The 16,569-nt window shown below is 43.5% G+C and overlaps 2 protein-coding genes across 6 annotated transcripts in view; one reads left to right on the forward strand and one right to left on the reverse strand.

Moving 5' to 3' along the window:
* Positions 1 to 2,355: 2,355 nt before the first annotated feature.
* On the forward strand, positions 2,356 to 10,375 carry LOC141758066 (butyrophilin subfamily 1 member A1). The gene is made up of 10 exons (XM_074619152.1): positions 2,356 to 2,685; positions 4,413 to 4,504; positions 4,598 to 4,696; positions 4,791 to 4,898; positions 5,112 to 5,270; positions 5,477 to 5,617; positions 6,675 to 6,726; positions 7,067 to 7,093; positions 9,000 to 9,026; positions 9,129 to 10,375. Exons 2-10 carry the CDS (start codon positions 4,442 to 4,444, stop codon positions 9,686 to 9,688), a joined length of 1,236 nt encoding a protein of 411 aa, XP_074475253.1. The 5' UTR covers positions 2,356 to 2,685; positions 4,413 to 4,441; the 3' UTR covers positions 9,689 to 10,375.
* A 35-nt stretch (positions 10,376 to 10,410) lies between these two features.
* Positions 10,411 to 16,569, reverse strand: part of itgb4 (integrin, beta 4) — a 40,576-nt gene continuing 34,417 nt past the window's right edge. For all 5 annotated transcript variants that reach the window (XM_074619142.1, XM_074619143.1, XM_074619139.1 and 2 more), the window contains 5 exons: positions 16,321 to 16,509; positions 16,039 to 16,194; positions 15,758 to 15,922; positions 12,261 to 12,404; positions 10,411 to 12,168 (listed from right to left, as the gene is read on the reverse strand). In XM_074619142.1, the coding sequence (XP_074475243.1) occupies positions 12,038 to 12,168; positions 12,261 to 12,404; positions 15,758 to 15,922; positions 16,039 to 16,194; positions 16,321 to 16,509 (785 nt within the window). In that variant the 3' untranslated portion in view covers positions 10,411 to 12,037. The remainder of the gene's footprint in view (positions 12,169 to 12,260; positions 12,405 to 15,757; positions 15,923 to 16,038; positions 16,195 to 16,320; positions 16,510 to 16,569) is intronic.

Below are 16,569 nucleotides of genomic sequence, written 5' to 3' on the forward strand. Positions count from 1 at the left end.
CCCACTGTACAGGAACCTAACATACCTAGACACCCTCCCACTCCACAGTAACCTAACATACCAAGACACCCTCCCACTCCACAGTAACCTAACATACCGACACACCCTCCCACTCCACAGTAACCTGACAGACAGAGACACCCTCCCACTGTACAGGAACCTACCTAACATACCGAGACACCCTCCCACTCCACAGTAACCTAACATACCGACACACCCTCCCACTCCACAGTAACCTGACAGACAGAGACACCCTCCCACTCCACAGTAACCTACCATACCGAGATACCCTCCCACTGTACAGGAACCTACCTAACATACCGAGACACCCTCCCACTCCATAGTAACCTACCTAACATACCTAGACACCCTCCCACTCCACAGTAACCTAACATACCGAGACACCCTCCCACTCCACAGTAACCTAACAAACCTAGACACCCTCCCACTCCACAGTAATCTAACATACCTAGACACCCTCCTACTCCACAGTAACCTAACATACCTAGACACCCTCCTACTCCACAGTAACATAACATACAGAGACACCCTCCCACTGCACAGTAGGCTACCTGACAAGGGCTATAGGGGCTTATTGATGCTCTCTGTGCCTCGGAATAAAATACAGGGAGATATGATGTGTTTATTGGCTGTTGTGACTGATCTGCTGCTCTGCTTCCAAACCTAACGTTAGCAGCTAACGTTAGCTAGATATACAGTAGCCTGTAGCCTTTTTAGCGCGTTTAGCTAACTAATAGTTTAGTTTAGTTAGTTTATAAAGTAGCTATGTTCTGCTGTAGAGGCTTATATCATGTTAGAAATAACCTATGGGTTGTTGTATGTTTTAAGGTATTTAAAGATAAAATAGTAGACCAGTTGAACACCACTAACGTTAGCATACATGTTTTCAGCTAGCTAATGCAAAATAATGACAGACTACTGGTAGGCTATATGATAATACAGTGTATTATACCCACATACTTGTTCTTGTAGCTAATTATAATATTTCCCGCCATAGACCCGAGACAACGTTAGCATGAGACATGTAGCCGGTTGAATACAGGCTAACGGCACTTTTAATGTCAAATAATGACAGACTACCGGTAGGCTATATGATAATACCCACATATTTGTTCTTTTAGCTAATTATAATATTTCCTCAAAGCAGAACCGCCATAGACACGAGACAACGTCAGCATGGATAGATAGCAACTGAATACTGACTTTAAACCGTTTATTGTCTGTTTGCAACGGTGTTTAGTTCAGTCAAATAAACCAAAATAACAGAGAGTGAGAGTGTGAGACTAGCTGGCGAGAGACAGTGAGAGACTAGCTGGTGAGAGACAGTGAGAGACAAGCTGGTGAGAGACAGTGTGAGACTACCTGGCGAGAGACAGTGAGAGACTAGCTGGTAAGAGACAGTGAGAGACTAGCTGGTGAGAGACACAGAGTGAGAGACTACCTGGTGAGAGACAGTGTGAGACTAGCTGGCGAGAGACACAGAATGAGAGACTAGCTGGTGAGAGACAGATGGTGAGAGACAGTGAGAGACTAGCTGGTGAGAGACAGTGAGAGACTAGCTGGTGAGAGACACAGAGTGAGAGACTACCTGGTGAGACACAGAGTGAGAGACTAGCTGGTGAGAGACAGTGAGAGACTAGCTGGTAAGAGACAGTGAGAGACTAGCTGGTGAGAGACACAGAGTGAGAGACTACCTGGTGAGAGACAGTGTGAGACTAGCTGGCGAGAGACACAGAGTGAGAGACTAGCTGGTGAGAGACAGATGGTGAGAGACAGTGAGAGACTAGCTGGTGAGAGACAGTGAGAGACTAGCTGGTGAGAGACACAGAGTGAGAGACTAGCTGGTGAGACACAGAGTGAGAGACTAGCTGGTGAGAGACAGATGGTGAGAGACAGTGAGAGACTAGCTGGTGAGAGACAGTGTGAGACTAGCTGGCGAGAGACACAGAGTGAGAGACTAGCTGGTGAGAGACAGTGTGAGACTAGCTGGCGAGAGACACAGAGTGAGAGACTAGCTGGTGAGAGACAGATGGTGAGAGACAGTGAGAGACTAGCTGGTGAGAGACAGTGAGAGACTAGCTGGTGAGAGACACAGAGTGAGAGACTAGCTGGTGAGACACAGAGTGAGAGACTAGCTGGTGAGAGACAGTGAGAGACTAGCTGGTAAGAGACAGTGAGAGACTAGCTGGTAAGAGACAGTGAGAGACTAGCTGGTAAGAGACAGAGTGAGATTAGCTGGTGAGAGACAGTGAGAGACTAGCTGGTAAGAGACAGTGAGAGACAGTGAGAGACTAGCTGGTGAGAGACAGTGAGAGACTAGCTGGTAAGAGACAGAGTGAGACTAGCTGGTGAGAGACAGACAGCAGCTCCAGTGCAGCTCTGGCGACCTCTCGCGCCTCTTCTATCAACCTGCAGCTCAGTGAAGGCGGAGGCAGATAAGAGCGCGCGCTCCGTTTCTCGTGCCGCAGTTGAGTAGAGTGATGAAGCGGTGATGAAGAGGAGCATCTCTGGATGAAGAGGAGCATCTCTGGATGAAGAGGAGCATCTCTGGATGAAGAGGAGCATCTCTGGAGGACATCAGAGCTCTACATGAGTCCCAGTTTACAGACTAACATCACAGAGGAGCTGCGCAAACTTATCAGCCGAACATTCTCCTGTAACAAGGTCAGACTTTAAACCTCTTTCACAGATTTTGCCTGTTAGTGGTCGTTGTTCATTTATGGATAACAGCGCATGAGGGTAGTTTATTTGTTTATTTGTAGCACTAACATTTGAAAACGATTCATTTTGATGACGTCAGGAAATAGAGACTACTCCTAAAAGTAGGCCTATGTTGATATATATTTCAATAACATTCTTTCAATTATTATAAAATAATATAATCCCCGTTATGTGCGTGGTGAATTCCAGTTTGTTTGCTTTGATAGTGCCTTGCAGGCTGTCAGTCCTAATATAGAAAGTCTCTAGCTGGTTTGTGCAGCAGCAGAGGAGGTAATCCTGGATTTCCTCTAATCTTCCAGCTCCTCCGCCACCTACATGCTGAAATGTATTTCAAATCTAGTTGCTGTATCTACTTCATTAGTTAACACGATTCTTCCTTTCAGCACGTGCCATGGCCTCAGGGGGTTTAAAGGGGCACTACACCCATTTTAAAAATTTATACATGTTATTCCTATGGTGTAGGACCGTCCAAAAAATATTATTAAACATGAACAACGCTCTCCCAAATCCCAAAACTAGAGCGCTAAACCTCAAACTTGTGATGTCATAGGGTGTAAAGTGTGGAGCTGCTCCCAGGGAAATGTTTTGAGTGTATGGGGACATTTTCAGTTGCACAACTGGGAACTCTACAATGGAATAAAGCTCATTTATGTATAAAAAAAAAGAAAACAAACATTCTGTGGGTCCACGAAATCAGTCTCCCATTCATTGTCTATGGAGCGGCTCCAAACTTTATACCCGATGACGTCACATATTTGAGTTTTACCACTCTATTTTTTGGATTTGGGAGAGAGTTGTTCATGTTTACTAATTTTTTTGGACTGTCTTAGACGATTGGAATAACATGTATGAATTTTGAAAATGTGCGTACCATTTTCACCACAGTGTGCCCTTTCAAGTCATTGTACTTAGTGATCATTATCATAGCCACACAATTCAGAAAAGCATTCATTTATGTATCATCTATCCTAACACATATATATATATACATATATAACTTTCTGCCAAAACTCTCAATAGCATATATTCTCTTCAGTCCTTGCAGAGTCAGTACAGCAGCATCCTTTGGCACGGCTGCTCGCCCTACATCACAGAAAAGAACAGCAAATCCCCTCAGCGCATCAAACTGGCGTGCAGGGGGTGGACTGCTGAATCAACAGCAAACTGGTCCAACGCTCCCCCGCACCCTCCGCACCCTCCGCACCCTCCGCACTGTTTTAAAAGTGCTGCTGTCTCAGATCTCCTTGGGAATACATTTCCAATTTCAAGGCCGTGATCAAGATGCATCGACCCACACACGCGTCAGGAAATCCTGTTAACGTGCAATATTTTTTTGCCTGTTTCTACAATGTGCCTCTCACTTTGTGGTTGTGTGTGTTGAGTGGGTGTTCTGTCTCTTTCCACTCTTCTACCGACGGTCCTCTTTCCTCCTCCTCCTCAGTGCCTAATAATGAGGTCTCTGTGGACCGCCAGTGCAGCGGTGTGATGAAAGTTCTGCAGTGCTTTTCTCTCTTTCTCTACATACCTTTTGCCACCTCTCATAAATTACAGATTTCTGCTCTCTCATCGATTTGTGTGGGCGACGCGAGCCCAGTCAGCTGCACTTCAGCTCCGGCTCTTGACTGAGTGTGTGCCAGTGTGCTAAAGCTTTTTATATTATTGTACCACAGGGCCTCTGCCTCGCTCTCCGGCTATCAGCATGATGAAGGACTGCCTGCAGTTCCTCATCGAGCCGGCCAAAAAGCTCAAGATCCGACTCAAGGTATACGACTCCTGTGATGGCACAGTATTCGTTGCAAGTGCTACATTTGTATGAGAAAATATATTTTTTGTACCCTCTGTTTCTTTGCTCCAGGAGTCTCGTAAGCGAGTGAAGCTCGAGAAGAAGGATCCGCTGGTGGAGAGTCAGTTATTTATCATGGAGTTGGCCCGAGAACTCAACAAAATTTGCCAGGTAAGCTCTTTCTCTATCCGTTGTTTATGCCACATGCAAACATGCATCTGCAGTATATCTCACCACTATTACGTACTGTACATCTGTGAACCAGAGGTCAAACATCCTCAGCCACATCTGGACCAGCGAGGACATCTGGCCGGCCGGCGTGTGTCGTGATTTCATTGTGGAATGGGCTGCCGTGTTGGAGAAGAGAGTACAGGTACGTACGGCCAACAGTTGTCTACAATAACTTATGAAATGACATGCTTTCTGGATGTTCTGCTTTTGCTGAAAAGCAGGAAATCTTCATATTTGAGGGGCTGAAAAACAGCTTTGTTTGGTGCCATTTTTGCACAAAAATGACTTATTAGAATAGTTTAAGTTTGTGTCAATCGACTAATGGTTGCAGATCTGCTTTCATGTTTGTGTTCAGCCGAGGATCATCCTGTCTGAATACCATTGTGAGAAACCAGAGAAGAAGGACTGGAAGGGACACCTGCTCTGCATACTGGAGGCAGGGGGGGAGTGCGACATGGGGCCCCACAAGAGAGTCATCATGGACTGGACACGGGAGATTAAAAGCAGACCTCAGGTGAGTACAGGATGGTGGACGCTGAGTGTGATGTGTGGCGGCTTGTTTTCTATGTGGCTGGTTGGTGATTAAAATCTGACCCAGTTCCCTCCTTGCGTCTGATAAAGATGATTACGTTAAACCCTGCCCTGACAATCATCCCATCATACTCTGGGTAAACACTTCAGTGAGTAAACACGGATCACGTTCATTGTTTCTCTCTCCAGCCCACCGTGTGGCCAGGTGAGCCCGTGCTCATGATGCTGGACGACCTGGAGTTCCAGTGGAAGAGGGGGCGTCTCCCCAACCTGCTCCCTGCCATGGAGCTCGTCATGCTGGCCGTGATAAATGCAGACAGCCCCGTCAAGGTCTGGATGTCTGTCACAACATTTCCCTGATTACCAGTGATGGGATAAGCAGTGTGTTATTTAGATTTAAGGAGGCAGTAGGCAGAATATTTTTGGCATCATTGAGCAAAAATTCCATAATAACCTTTCAGCATATTGTAATTCAAGTGTTCTGAGAGATAACTAGACTTCTGCTCCTCCTCTTGGCTCTGTTTTCAGGCTTTAGAAAATCTAGCCTGTAACGGGAGACTTTGACCAATCACAGGTCATTTCATTGAGAGATAGAGAGCGTTCCTATTGACTGTTCATTCAACGGAGGCAGCTGTCAATCAATCACAAACTCTGGTCAAACTAGGCAGCGCTGATCAAATATTAATCTGAATATTTTATTACTGTTATACCTATTTCTCCCCTCAAATGTTCTCAGAAACATCTTGTAGTGTACTGTTCAGCTGTAAAATGAGAGAGTGTGCTCCGGCTGGTGGGCGGTGCTTGGTATTTCCTCAACTGATCTCAACACGGCTGCCGGGTCACAAACTTTCTCATGTTACAGCTAAACAGTACACTACAAGATGATTCTGAGAACATCTGAGGAAAGAAATAGACATTACAGTAACAGAATATTGACTCATATTTGATCAGCGCTGCCTAGTTTGACCGTTTGATCAGAGTTTGTGAGTGATTGGCAGCTGCTCAGAGACGGCAAGGCTCCAGGTCGGCCCTGATTGGTTGTTTTCCTCCGGTCAGTGAAGTCTTGCAGATGCCATTAGGAGCACCGGAGGACACAGAGGCACATGATTTTTTTTCAGATTACCTGTCTCATGCACTACTGTCAGGATATAGTGACCATTTTATAAAAATAAAAAAAAATTTCAAATCATATTTGCTCCAATCTGCCTACTCCAGCTTTAATTAAAAAAAAAAAAAAAAAGTGAAGAGGATTGGAAACATGATGCTGTCAGTTGAACAGTGTAAACAGTGTGACATCCAGCCAGGCTATCATTTCTGTATCTCATTGTAAACCTCACCATGGCCTGCGGTGTCTTTACGTTTCCATCGTCTGCCTTCATGTGTTTAGGAGGATGTGACGAAGCAGTGGCTGGTGAGCAAGCAGAGGAGCCAGAATATCGGTGAGTGCATTCTAAAGTAGCTCTCGTTAACTTGTGAAAGATAAAGAAGCACATTTGAAAAACGAAGGAAAAAGCCTTCAAGATGCTGTGTAACGTGTGACTTACTATTGATTATAACTGTAGGTGTGTGTGTGTTTGTGTGTGTGTGTGTGTGTGTGTGCACACAGTAGCACTTAATCAACGTCTTCCTCAGGAGTGAAACTTGATGAGTCACTTTCATTAGAACTAATCAGGATCGATACGTGATTAGAGGATAGTGCGGGAAAAGAGTACGAGGGAGGATTTTGGTGATGAATGAATCTCTTGATTGCTAATCACAGTAATCCTTTTCTTCTTCCAGACGCTGCACGCTACATCCCCCACAGCGGTGAGTAGGAACCCTCCTCCTCACTATTGATGAAGAGAATCACCCTGAAATTAAATCACCATGTTAGTGGCTGTGCTGCAACTAATCAGTTTCATTGTTTATGTATATATATGTATATATATGTTGACTGGGACTGGGTGAAACGATCTAAAATACATATACTGTATATCAATATTTATTACACGGCATTGTTGAATACTCTATTCTGATTGGAGCATCACAGCGTTCTACAGTCTGTTATTTCTTTATAGCAGACCGTTGCTATGTATAACAGACCGTTGCTGTGTATAACATACCGTTGCTGTGTATAACAGACCGTTGCTATGTATAACAGACCGTTGCTATGTATAACAGACCGTTGCTGTGTATAACATACCGTTGCTGTGTATAACAGACCGTTGCTATGTATAACAGACCGTTGCTGTGTATAACAAACCGTTGCTATGTATAACAGACCGTTGCTGTGTATAACAAACCGTTGCTATGTATAACAGACCGTTGCTATGGACGCAGTTCTGATGTCGGATCGTTTTGTGTCAAATTATTGATTTCTTAAGTAAGTAGCCGTGTAATAAGTGGTATAATGTACAGCTAGTGGTCAGGGTTTATTTCACAACAATGACCGACTCACTGTACATTATCCCTTACACATTGTCTTTTACCTCGGTAATGATAAACATCATGATAACCTTTCTTTAAAATACACCATTTTATTTCCTTATTTTTGTGCGGGCTTACTTCCGATGTTTGTTCTGATTAACTATAGCTTTATAATATTTATATTCATTATTCTGGACTTAAGGGGAGGGTCCATTGTTATATTTTTTTCTATCATTCTGTAGCTTCCCAGTGGTGTTCCTTATGTATTCAAATCTGAACATTCAAACTTTGGTTGAAGTACGTATGTTTTAGCGTCAAAATGCTATTTTCCCAAGCCCTTCTAAAAACGGTTTCTGCATGATGACGCTGCTACATGTACAGTATATATACATCCTTATAGTCAGTGTATTAACGCCACACACAGTAACTTAGATGGCGGTCGGCACGCTCCCAGTTTGGAGAAGCAGACAGGAGTACCGGCACGTAACCGATCGGTGCAGTGGTAGACAAGCAACTCCTGCGTTCCGAGAGGTAAAATTACTGTTTTTGTGAATGTAGTCTGGTGGCTTTGAAGAGAGCAATATAGCGGTTTCAGTTACCCGTCAGAAAGGGCTGTCTGACGGCGAGGTAAACCGGTGAAAAAATTCTCAATATTGCGTACACTTAAACTGATGTTGATTTTTTTATTACCTCGCCATCAGACAGCTCTTTCGGGGAACTGAAGCTGTTATATCGCTCTATTCAAATCCCCCAAACTACATTCATAAAAACAGTATTTTTTACATAAAAGAGACAAAATGCACGATAAAAGCTAAAGAAGAATTTGACTGATATTATTATTATTATTATTATTATTACTTTTTCAAATTTTCTATAGATATCACGATAACGTCATTATCATGAATTCTTTTGGCCACAATAATCGTGTAGTGAAAATCTGATATTGTGACAGCCTTAATGGTAGAGAAGTGAAAAATAGAGCCTGATTTAAAAGTACAGGAATTATCATTTAAGAAAGAACAGCTACTTTTTAATGTATCCTTTATATATGGAGGGGGGCCTTATGATTTATGATTACCTTATTTAAGATAGTTTCATTGTTATTCATGTTTTGATGATTATCGGGATAATGCCGTGAATCTCAAGTATTTTGGCCAGGATAATGTTGACATGAAATGTTCATATGGTCCCATGCCTAGCTCCATCACTAGGAGCAACTCCTTACTCATTACTCACAGTCATTGGATCTACTGATAATATAAAACATATTGCAGCTTTAAAGAGTTTCACTTCTATTTCTTTACAGTGTGGAACTGGATTTGCGATGCTGCAGGTATGAAAACATTTTGCAAATCAAATCATCTCATTAGAATCTGTTATTAAATCTGTTATTATCAGATTTATAATCTTCTCTTCCTGGTCTGTAACTCCACAGAGGACGTCACTCTGGACTCAGACTCAGCCAACGCAAACCTGCTCATATCTGGTGACGAAAAGCGCATGCGGTGCGGCCTGGAGCGCCGGGAAGTCCCGCGGTGCCGCCGACGCTTCGACGGCTGGTGGTGCGCCGTGGGCCAGGAGGGCTACGCTTCCGGACGCCACTACTGGGAGGTGGAGGTGGGCGAGCGTGACTGGCGGGTAGGCGTGGCTAAGGCGTCTGCGGTGAGGCAGGGCTTCCGCTCGCTCACCACCGATACGGGCTACCTGACCCTCCGCCTGGAGAGGGGCATGGATCTGAAGGCCCTGACGGTGCCCGCCACCCCGCTAACACAGAGCCTGGCGCCCAGGAAAGTAGGGGTGTACCTGGACTACGAGCAGGGCCAGCTGTCTTTCTACGACGTGGAGAAGCGCTCCCACCTGTACACCTACAACGAGAAGTTCACAGAGGAGCTGCTGCCCGTGTTCGGGACCGTGGAGGTGGTCAAAGACCTGCTGATCAGGCCCGCAGACGTCCGACAGCCGTGCCTCTGTCCAGGGCCCTGCCTCTGGACCTGAACTGCTTCACACACATCAACCAGTCCTGATCCTCAGCAGCTCACAGAGTCTGTGCTTTTAGTTTGGTTCTGGACTAAAAGACGGACTCTTTCTGGGGGGTCGTGAGGTTGTGATGTCACACAGGGACGAGAGCCGCCATCATTCTGCATTACACTTCCTGTTACTCTGCCTTCATGGAGACATACAGCATTTGACTATTTGTATTGTAAGGATGAATATTTGAAGGCGTGTTTGTAGCTGAATGGAGATGTTTTGTTTTTTTCCACACTGTCCAATAAGCTTTGAGAACAAAGAACCATGTTTTTTCATTTAAAGTGAAAACTGAACTGTAGCTGCAAGGTTTTCATGCCGCAATGGAGATATGGAAATGTATTTTTTTGATAGCTTTTTTTATTACTTAGAGATGAAACTTGCAAAACTAACTTCACAAATGTTCTAAAAGCATGAATGCACTGTGAAAGGATGCAGTGAAACAGTGCAGCTCATGAGGGCTTGCTTGCTAACACGCACAGGTTGACGCATGTGATGAGTCGATGCTCGCTCTGTTTGCTTCTTTGTCTCCCGCAAACATTTGCCAGGCTTGCTTCTGCAGCTGTGTTTGTCTTTATTGTTTATGCGTGCAATATTAAGATGGCATTTCCCCCCCCCAAAACGTCAATAAATGAACTGGAAATGCTGCAACTTGTCTTCCGTGGTCACAGATCTAGGGAAACATAGAAGTGTTTTTATTTCAAATCTTTATTGTGCAATAGAACTGACATACCAAAAAAAAAGAAACAATGCAAAAAAAACAGTTTAAAGGTAAGTGATACATGTTGATCAAACGTACATCAGTGTTTTTGGTGATAGGTTCATCCACTTATCCACCTTGGGTTTTTATGACAAAAATATCCTCTTTGTTTTACAAAAGCATTTTCAACAAAACGCGGAGCCAGAATACAGTAGGACTTTAATACAATCTTTCTGTCTTTACGTACCGCTTCTCTAAAATATCAAGATCTCATTGCTCAAATGTTACACAATGCTAAATACAATGTCCTTGCAGTGAAAAGAAGCATATGAAAAGTATCAACTTGAAGCAGTGTATACCACATTGTTGAGTATAAAAACATTAAGAAATGCAAAAACATGTTAAAACAAATATATTTTTGATCATTTGCCTGTGTTGTAAAATCATGCTCGTCAGTAAGGAAATGCATATAAATGAGCAATACAAGCACCGACCTGTGTTTGCGGAAATACCTCTATATTTGGCATTATTTAATGTCAGTCTGCGGAAGTAAAAAATCTTAAAAAGTATTAAATATGCTTGGAAAAAAAACTTTATCACACTTTAATATAATACAAATCTATGAACAGATGTCCCAAATATACCACTTTTATACTGTTGATCACTCAGGATAAAAAGACCACTCGGGTGAAAATGATGAAACTTATGAAACATCCGCAGCAATTTCTATTGAAACTTGGTGGGTTTAACCTGAAACAGTCAAAACAGCCTTATAGACAGGTGGAGGACAGGAGATGAGGGGACAAGGTCACTTTGGATTACTGAACTGCAGTCAGATTACTGGCCCGTGCTGGCCCTGATTTAAAGCCCTGGTGTGTGTTATCAGATCTGGACCAACAGAGGGACTGGAGTCTAAGTCAGTGATACTCAACTTACAGCCAGTGGGCCAACTCTGGCCCGCGATAGCCCATCCAATCATTACATTCGGGCCGAATGAAATGATTGGATGGATACAGACAGATACCGGATTTCTTTTTTTTTTGGTCAGAGCATTTGACCTGATTGCTGTCGGGATGTAATGAAAATTTCAACAAATATAACAAAAAGTGCTTTTGAAGAACATAACCAACCCTAGCTTTAATATGTCAGTTAATTTGAAAATAAAGAATTTCAAAGAAAGATGATTTATGGGCCTTTTCATGTTCAATCATTTTATCTGATGAACATTATTCATGTGTGTTTATCAACTGGCTCCTGGCCTCCTGTCATTTTGCAAAAGTGCACCCCGGGCAAAGCAAATTGAGTATCCCTTTCAGTGGAAAGAAACTGAGATGAAATGCATCAGAAGCAGCAGTGAAAATGGATGTAAATGTTGAAATGATCCTCATCTGTGGAGGAAAGTGGCCACGGGTTGTAACAGAGAACGGCCTCCTCTCCATCTATTTATCACATGAAATCTTGTTGTTGGTCGCAGAATCTCACACCCACACACGCATGTAGAACCAAACACTGATCGTGTGCGAGCAGTCTGAAGCTGACTCTTTTTAAAAGAGAATCTCAGATATGATTCCTCATCATGTTGTTGGACCTTTGGCTGGTTCATTAGTTAAATAAGACCCTTAAGATTCGTAAAACATCTTCTTTGTGATGGTGGTTCCTCCCGTGACGCTCCTCTGAACCACTTCCTTGGTGACTTGACGGGTCACCATGCCGCTGGTCTCTGTGTGCTGAGTGGTCATCATCATCCCGTCTGTTAGAACAGAGCAGTTGGTATTAATGTTGTAATACATTTTATTGATGTTTTTTAAGAGAACAGGAGTGAAACTGAAGCTGAACTTGTACCTGAGTAGTAGGGGTCGTTGATCATGGTGTGGGAGACGTTGGTCAGCGTGCTCACATCCGTTGGCATTTGGAAAACTTCCCTCCTCGTCATTGATTGGTTGTTACCGTACTCAGATGATTGGCTGGTGTACTGAGACATAGCGCCTACGGGGAGCCAGGAAGGAAAGAAATACTTAGAATACTGTTATGTACTAGAATGTCAGAGATGATGATACTGAAATCTCTAAGTACATTTAAATGCTGAATGTATTTTAGGCCGTAGGATGGTCACGTCAGAGCATGTCAGAGCACGTCAGAGCACCTCAGAGCACCTCAGAGCACGTCAGAGCACCTCAGAGCACGTCAGAGCACGTCAGAGCACCTCAGAGCACGTCAGAGCACCTCAGAGCACCTCAGAGCACGTCAGAGCACGTCAGAGCACCTCAGAGCACCTCAGAGCACGTCAGAGCACGTCAGAGCACCTCAGACCACGTCAGAGCACCTCAGAGCACGTCAGAGCACCTCAGAGCACGTCAGAGCACCTCAGAGCACGTCAGAGCACCTCAGAGCACCTCAGAGCACGTCAGAGCACGTCAGAGCACCTCAGAGCACCTCAGAGCACGTCAGAGCACGTCAGAGCACCTCAGACCACGTCAGAGCACCTCAGAGCACGTCAGAGCACCTCAGACCACGTCAGAGCACCTCAGAGCACGTCAGAGCACGTCAGAGCACGTCAGAGCACCTCAGAGCACCTCAGAGCACGTCAGAGCGACAAATCTCAATAATTACTTGTCAGATTTCCATGAATTTTGGTACAGATATTCATATTACACAGAGGATCATTTCTAACAACATTGATGACCTCCGAACCTTTCATAGCACCACGGTCATGTCAAAATTTCTCCCTTGACTGAGGGGATCACAAAGTTATCACAAAAATAATTTCTACAACATTTGCTATTGAAATTCATGGTCACCAGAGGATGAATCCTGAAGGTCGGGTCCGTCTGCGTTCTTTTCTGTTTTTTTTTTTTTCAAATGGAAACGCCCACTCAGCCGTTAGCAAAAAGCAGTGACGTAGGTTACCAAAGTAAGTTACAGTTTTTCTCAATTGTTTACACACAAATACTGGTACTTGACACACAATGACCACAACATGTAACTCATGCACCAACCCCCTGAACCAATTCTGCTAAACTACAAGCACAATTCCTGCTTTACACTCAAATTGCAGTTCTAAAACACACTTTTTTCAAAACACTACACACAATTCTCTGCATTTGGCACAATTTTCATGAAGAAAATCTCGTTTTCACAAGGAACACACTGTCATTCAAAATTCTAAAGTCAATTGCCCTACTATGCACACTGACTCATCACATGGGCAAACACCTGTCACACAGTGTTACAATTAGCAATCATGGAAAGTGTATGACCGAAATCCACAAACGCGTATACCCCTTCTCCAAGCTATGGAAGACGCATGTGGAGATATAGCAGTTGATGCTTTTCATGGCTGGATTCGACATGCTAAGCGATATTTCCCCCGCTGCTTGGCCAGGGAAAACATTGCTTGTGATGTGGATGAGGTGCTGTGGCCAGACCGAAACAGAAGAGAGGATGCAGCATAGTTTTTTTTTTTACTGTAACTGTATACAGTAAATTCTTCTGTTGTTTTGTATGTAGACCACTGTATGTGCAACTTTGTGTTGGTTGGGATGTACACTGTGTACATTGTTTTTGTGGGGAAAATAAAATATATTTGTTACCGTGTATTTGTGTGTTCTGAGTATAAAAACAATATTCTAAAATATTTTACAACACACTTATGTATGTACTGTCTGTAGTAAGTGTAACACTGAACAAAAAAAAAGGCCTAAGTCATCATGATGAATGGAGAAGAAGTGTTTTCCATTCATCATAGTGTTTTACATTGAGCACATCAGTGTTCAACTGGTTCTTATAAATGTCTATTCATATGATGGTTTGTGTGTGTCATTTGAAAACAAAATACCATTTTGAGAAGAAATAACATTGTTTTGAATGTAAAGTTTCATTTTGCAGGAGAATTGAGGGGTTTTGCCCATTGTGTGTGTGTTTTTTGTTTTGTGTGTAGAGTTCTGAGACTATGAGGCATGCTTTCAGAAAATGTGTGTAAACAATCGAGAAAAACTGTAATCAATAAGGTTATGATTAATGTGAACGCTAACACTAGCTGCTTCGACGTTTGGAAGTTTGGAAACAACTAAAAGGGTTGGTTTGGATTTTTTTGAAGTGGGATTTTATGTATACTCTGCGTTCTGTGAGGTAAAATACTGTTTTTGTGAATGGAGTCTCGTGGCTTTGAAGAGAGTGATAAAACGGTTTCAGTTCCCCGTCAGAAAGGGTTGTCTGATGGCGAGGTAAAACATATTTTAGCCACCTAGAAAAACTTAATCAGTTTAAGTGTACGCTATATTTAGAATATTTTCACTGCTTTACCTCGCCGTCAGACAGCCCTTTCCAGTGGGGAACTGAAGCCGTTATACAGTATTTTCCAAGCCACCAGACTCACACAAACAAGCTGTAAAATGAGAAAGTTTGTGACCCGGCCGCCATGTTGAGAACAATTGAGGAAATACCAAGCACCACCCACCAACTGAAGCAAACTTTCAAATTTTACAGCTAAACAGTACACTACGAGATTTTTCTGAATATTGATTCATATTTGATCAGCACTGCCTAGTTTGACCGTTTGATCGGAGTTCGTGAGTGATTGACAGCTGCCTCTGTTGAATGAACAGCCAATAGGAACTCTCTCTCTCTGAAATGACCTGTGATTGGTCAAAGTCTCCCGTCACGGGCTAGATTTTTTAATATCTGAAAACAGAACCATGAGGAGGAGCAGAAGTCTAGTTTCTCTCAGAACTCTTGAATTACAATATGCTGAAAGGTTATTATGGAATTTTTGCCCAATGATGTCAAAAATATTCTGCCTACTGCAGACTTAAGGTACCATCCTCTGGTCAAATTGGCAGTTTTTTTACACAAGATGTTAAATCTAAAGGCCTGTTCAGTAATCCAAAGTGACCTTGTCCCCTCATCTCCTGTCCTCCACCTGTCTATAAGGCTGTTTTGACTGTTTCAGGTTAAACCCACCAAGTTTCAATGAAACTTGCTGCAAATATTGATGATCCCAGAATTAACAACGAAATGAGGATGAACACACTTCCATTTTCTACAAGCTTTGCTCCAGCGTCCCTTCCCGCCAAAATGTCAACACTGTACAGATGATGTCCCATAGTTTAATACATTCATGCTCCTCTTGCTTTAGGACCCTATGATCTTTCCTTTAGTGCCATCATTAGAACACAGTTTGAGATTTTAGTCCTACTATTGTTAAGATAAGGCCCTCAAATGTCCCCACTGTCAACAACCCATATTGTGGGGTGTAATGAACTTTTTGGTCTCTAGCAGCCACTATTGGGAGATTTTAGTTTCATTTGTAAGAAAAGCTCTGTCAGCAGGATTCATCTTACTTCCATCCTGAGACTCGATGGTGATGATGCCCTCCCTCTCCGGACCGAAGCCCTGTGTGGTTCGAGCCTGAACTTTAAACTTGTAGGGGACGTTCTCAGTCAGGTTTGGAACGGTCAGACTGGTCTCAGCGCTGTCCCCGTTCACCTGGAAGGAACGCACGTCTCCTGGAGGAAACAAGAAAATAACATACTTTCACAACAAAGACTTCCGGGAACCTAGAAAATGCACAAACCAACGATATAAACATATATCTGTTTCTTTCTTTTACTGAAAGCCTCACCTCCACCATGCAGCTGTTCACAGGTGACTATGTAGCCCAGGATGTCTCCGTTTGGTTTACGAGGTTTCTCCCAGCTGAGCTGCAGGGAATCGGGGCTCAGAGCGGTGAAGACCAGGGGGCCCGGGGCACTGGGGGTGCTCAGAGTAAACGGCGAGCCTATGGTGAAAGATGAGACAGAATCAAAAGAGAGACATTGTTCTTCTGGTGACTGCCATTAAAACAGCCAATGTGTCTGTGGAGTAATCCAAGAAGATGTGACACAAACATCCACAGAATGAGTACCTGGCATGGGGCTGAGGGGACTGTTGGGGTCTGTAGCGGACTCGATGGTGATGACTCCCTCTCTCTCTGGACCCCAGCCCTCCTGGCTCTGAGCCATCACCTTAAATAGGTAGGATTGGTTGGGCAGCAGGTCCTGGATGATGACAGAGTTCTCTGCTGGGTTCGTCACATTAATACGCTTCATCTCACCTACAGGAGGGGACACAGTTTGTTAAGCATCAGCATTAAATACTTAAAAATGATATTTAA

Source organism: Sebastes fasciatus, chromosome 20 (assembly GCF_043250625.1).
Source record: "Sebastes fasciatus isolate fSebFas1 chromosome 20, fSebFas1.pri, whole genome shotgun sequence".
In the NCBI taxonomy this organism is placed as follows: Eukaryota; Metazoa; Chordata; class Actinopteri; order Perciformes; family Sebastidae; genus Sebastes; species Sebastes fasciatus.

What these genes read in the sequence shown, in the direction of transcription:
- LOC141758066 (XM_074619152.1), top strand. Translation starts at nt 4,442, where the DNA reads ATGATGAAGGACTGCCTGCAGTTCCTCATCGAGCCGGCCAAAAAGCTC. An exon ending in AGCTCAAGATCCGACTCAAG is followed by an intron (nt 4,505 to 4,597) that starts GTATACGACTCC and finishes TCTTTGCTCCAG; the next exon opens with GAGTCTCGTAAGCGAGTGAA. An exon ending in ATGCAGACAGCCCCGTCAAG is followed by an intron (nt 5,618 to 6,674) that starts GTCTGGATGTCT and finishes TCATGTGTTTAG; the next exon opens with GAGGATGTGACGAAGCAGTG.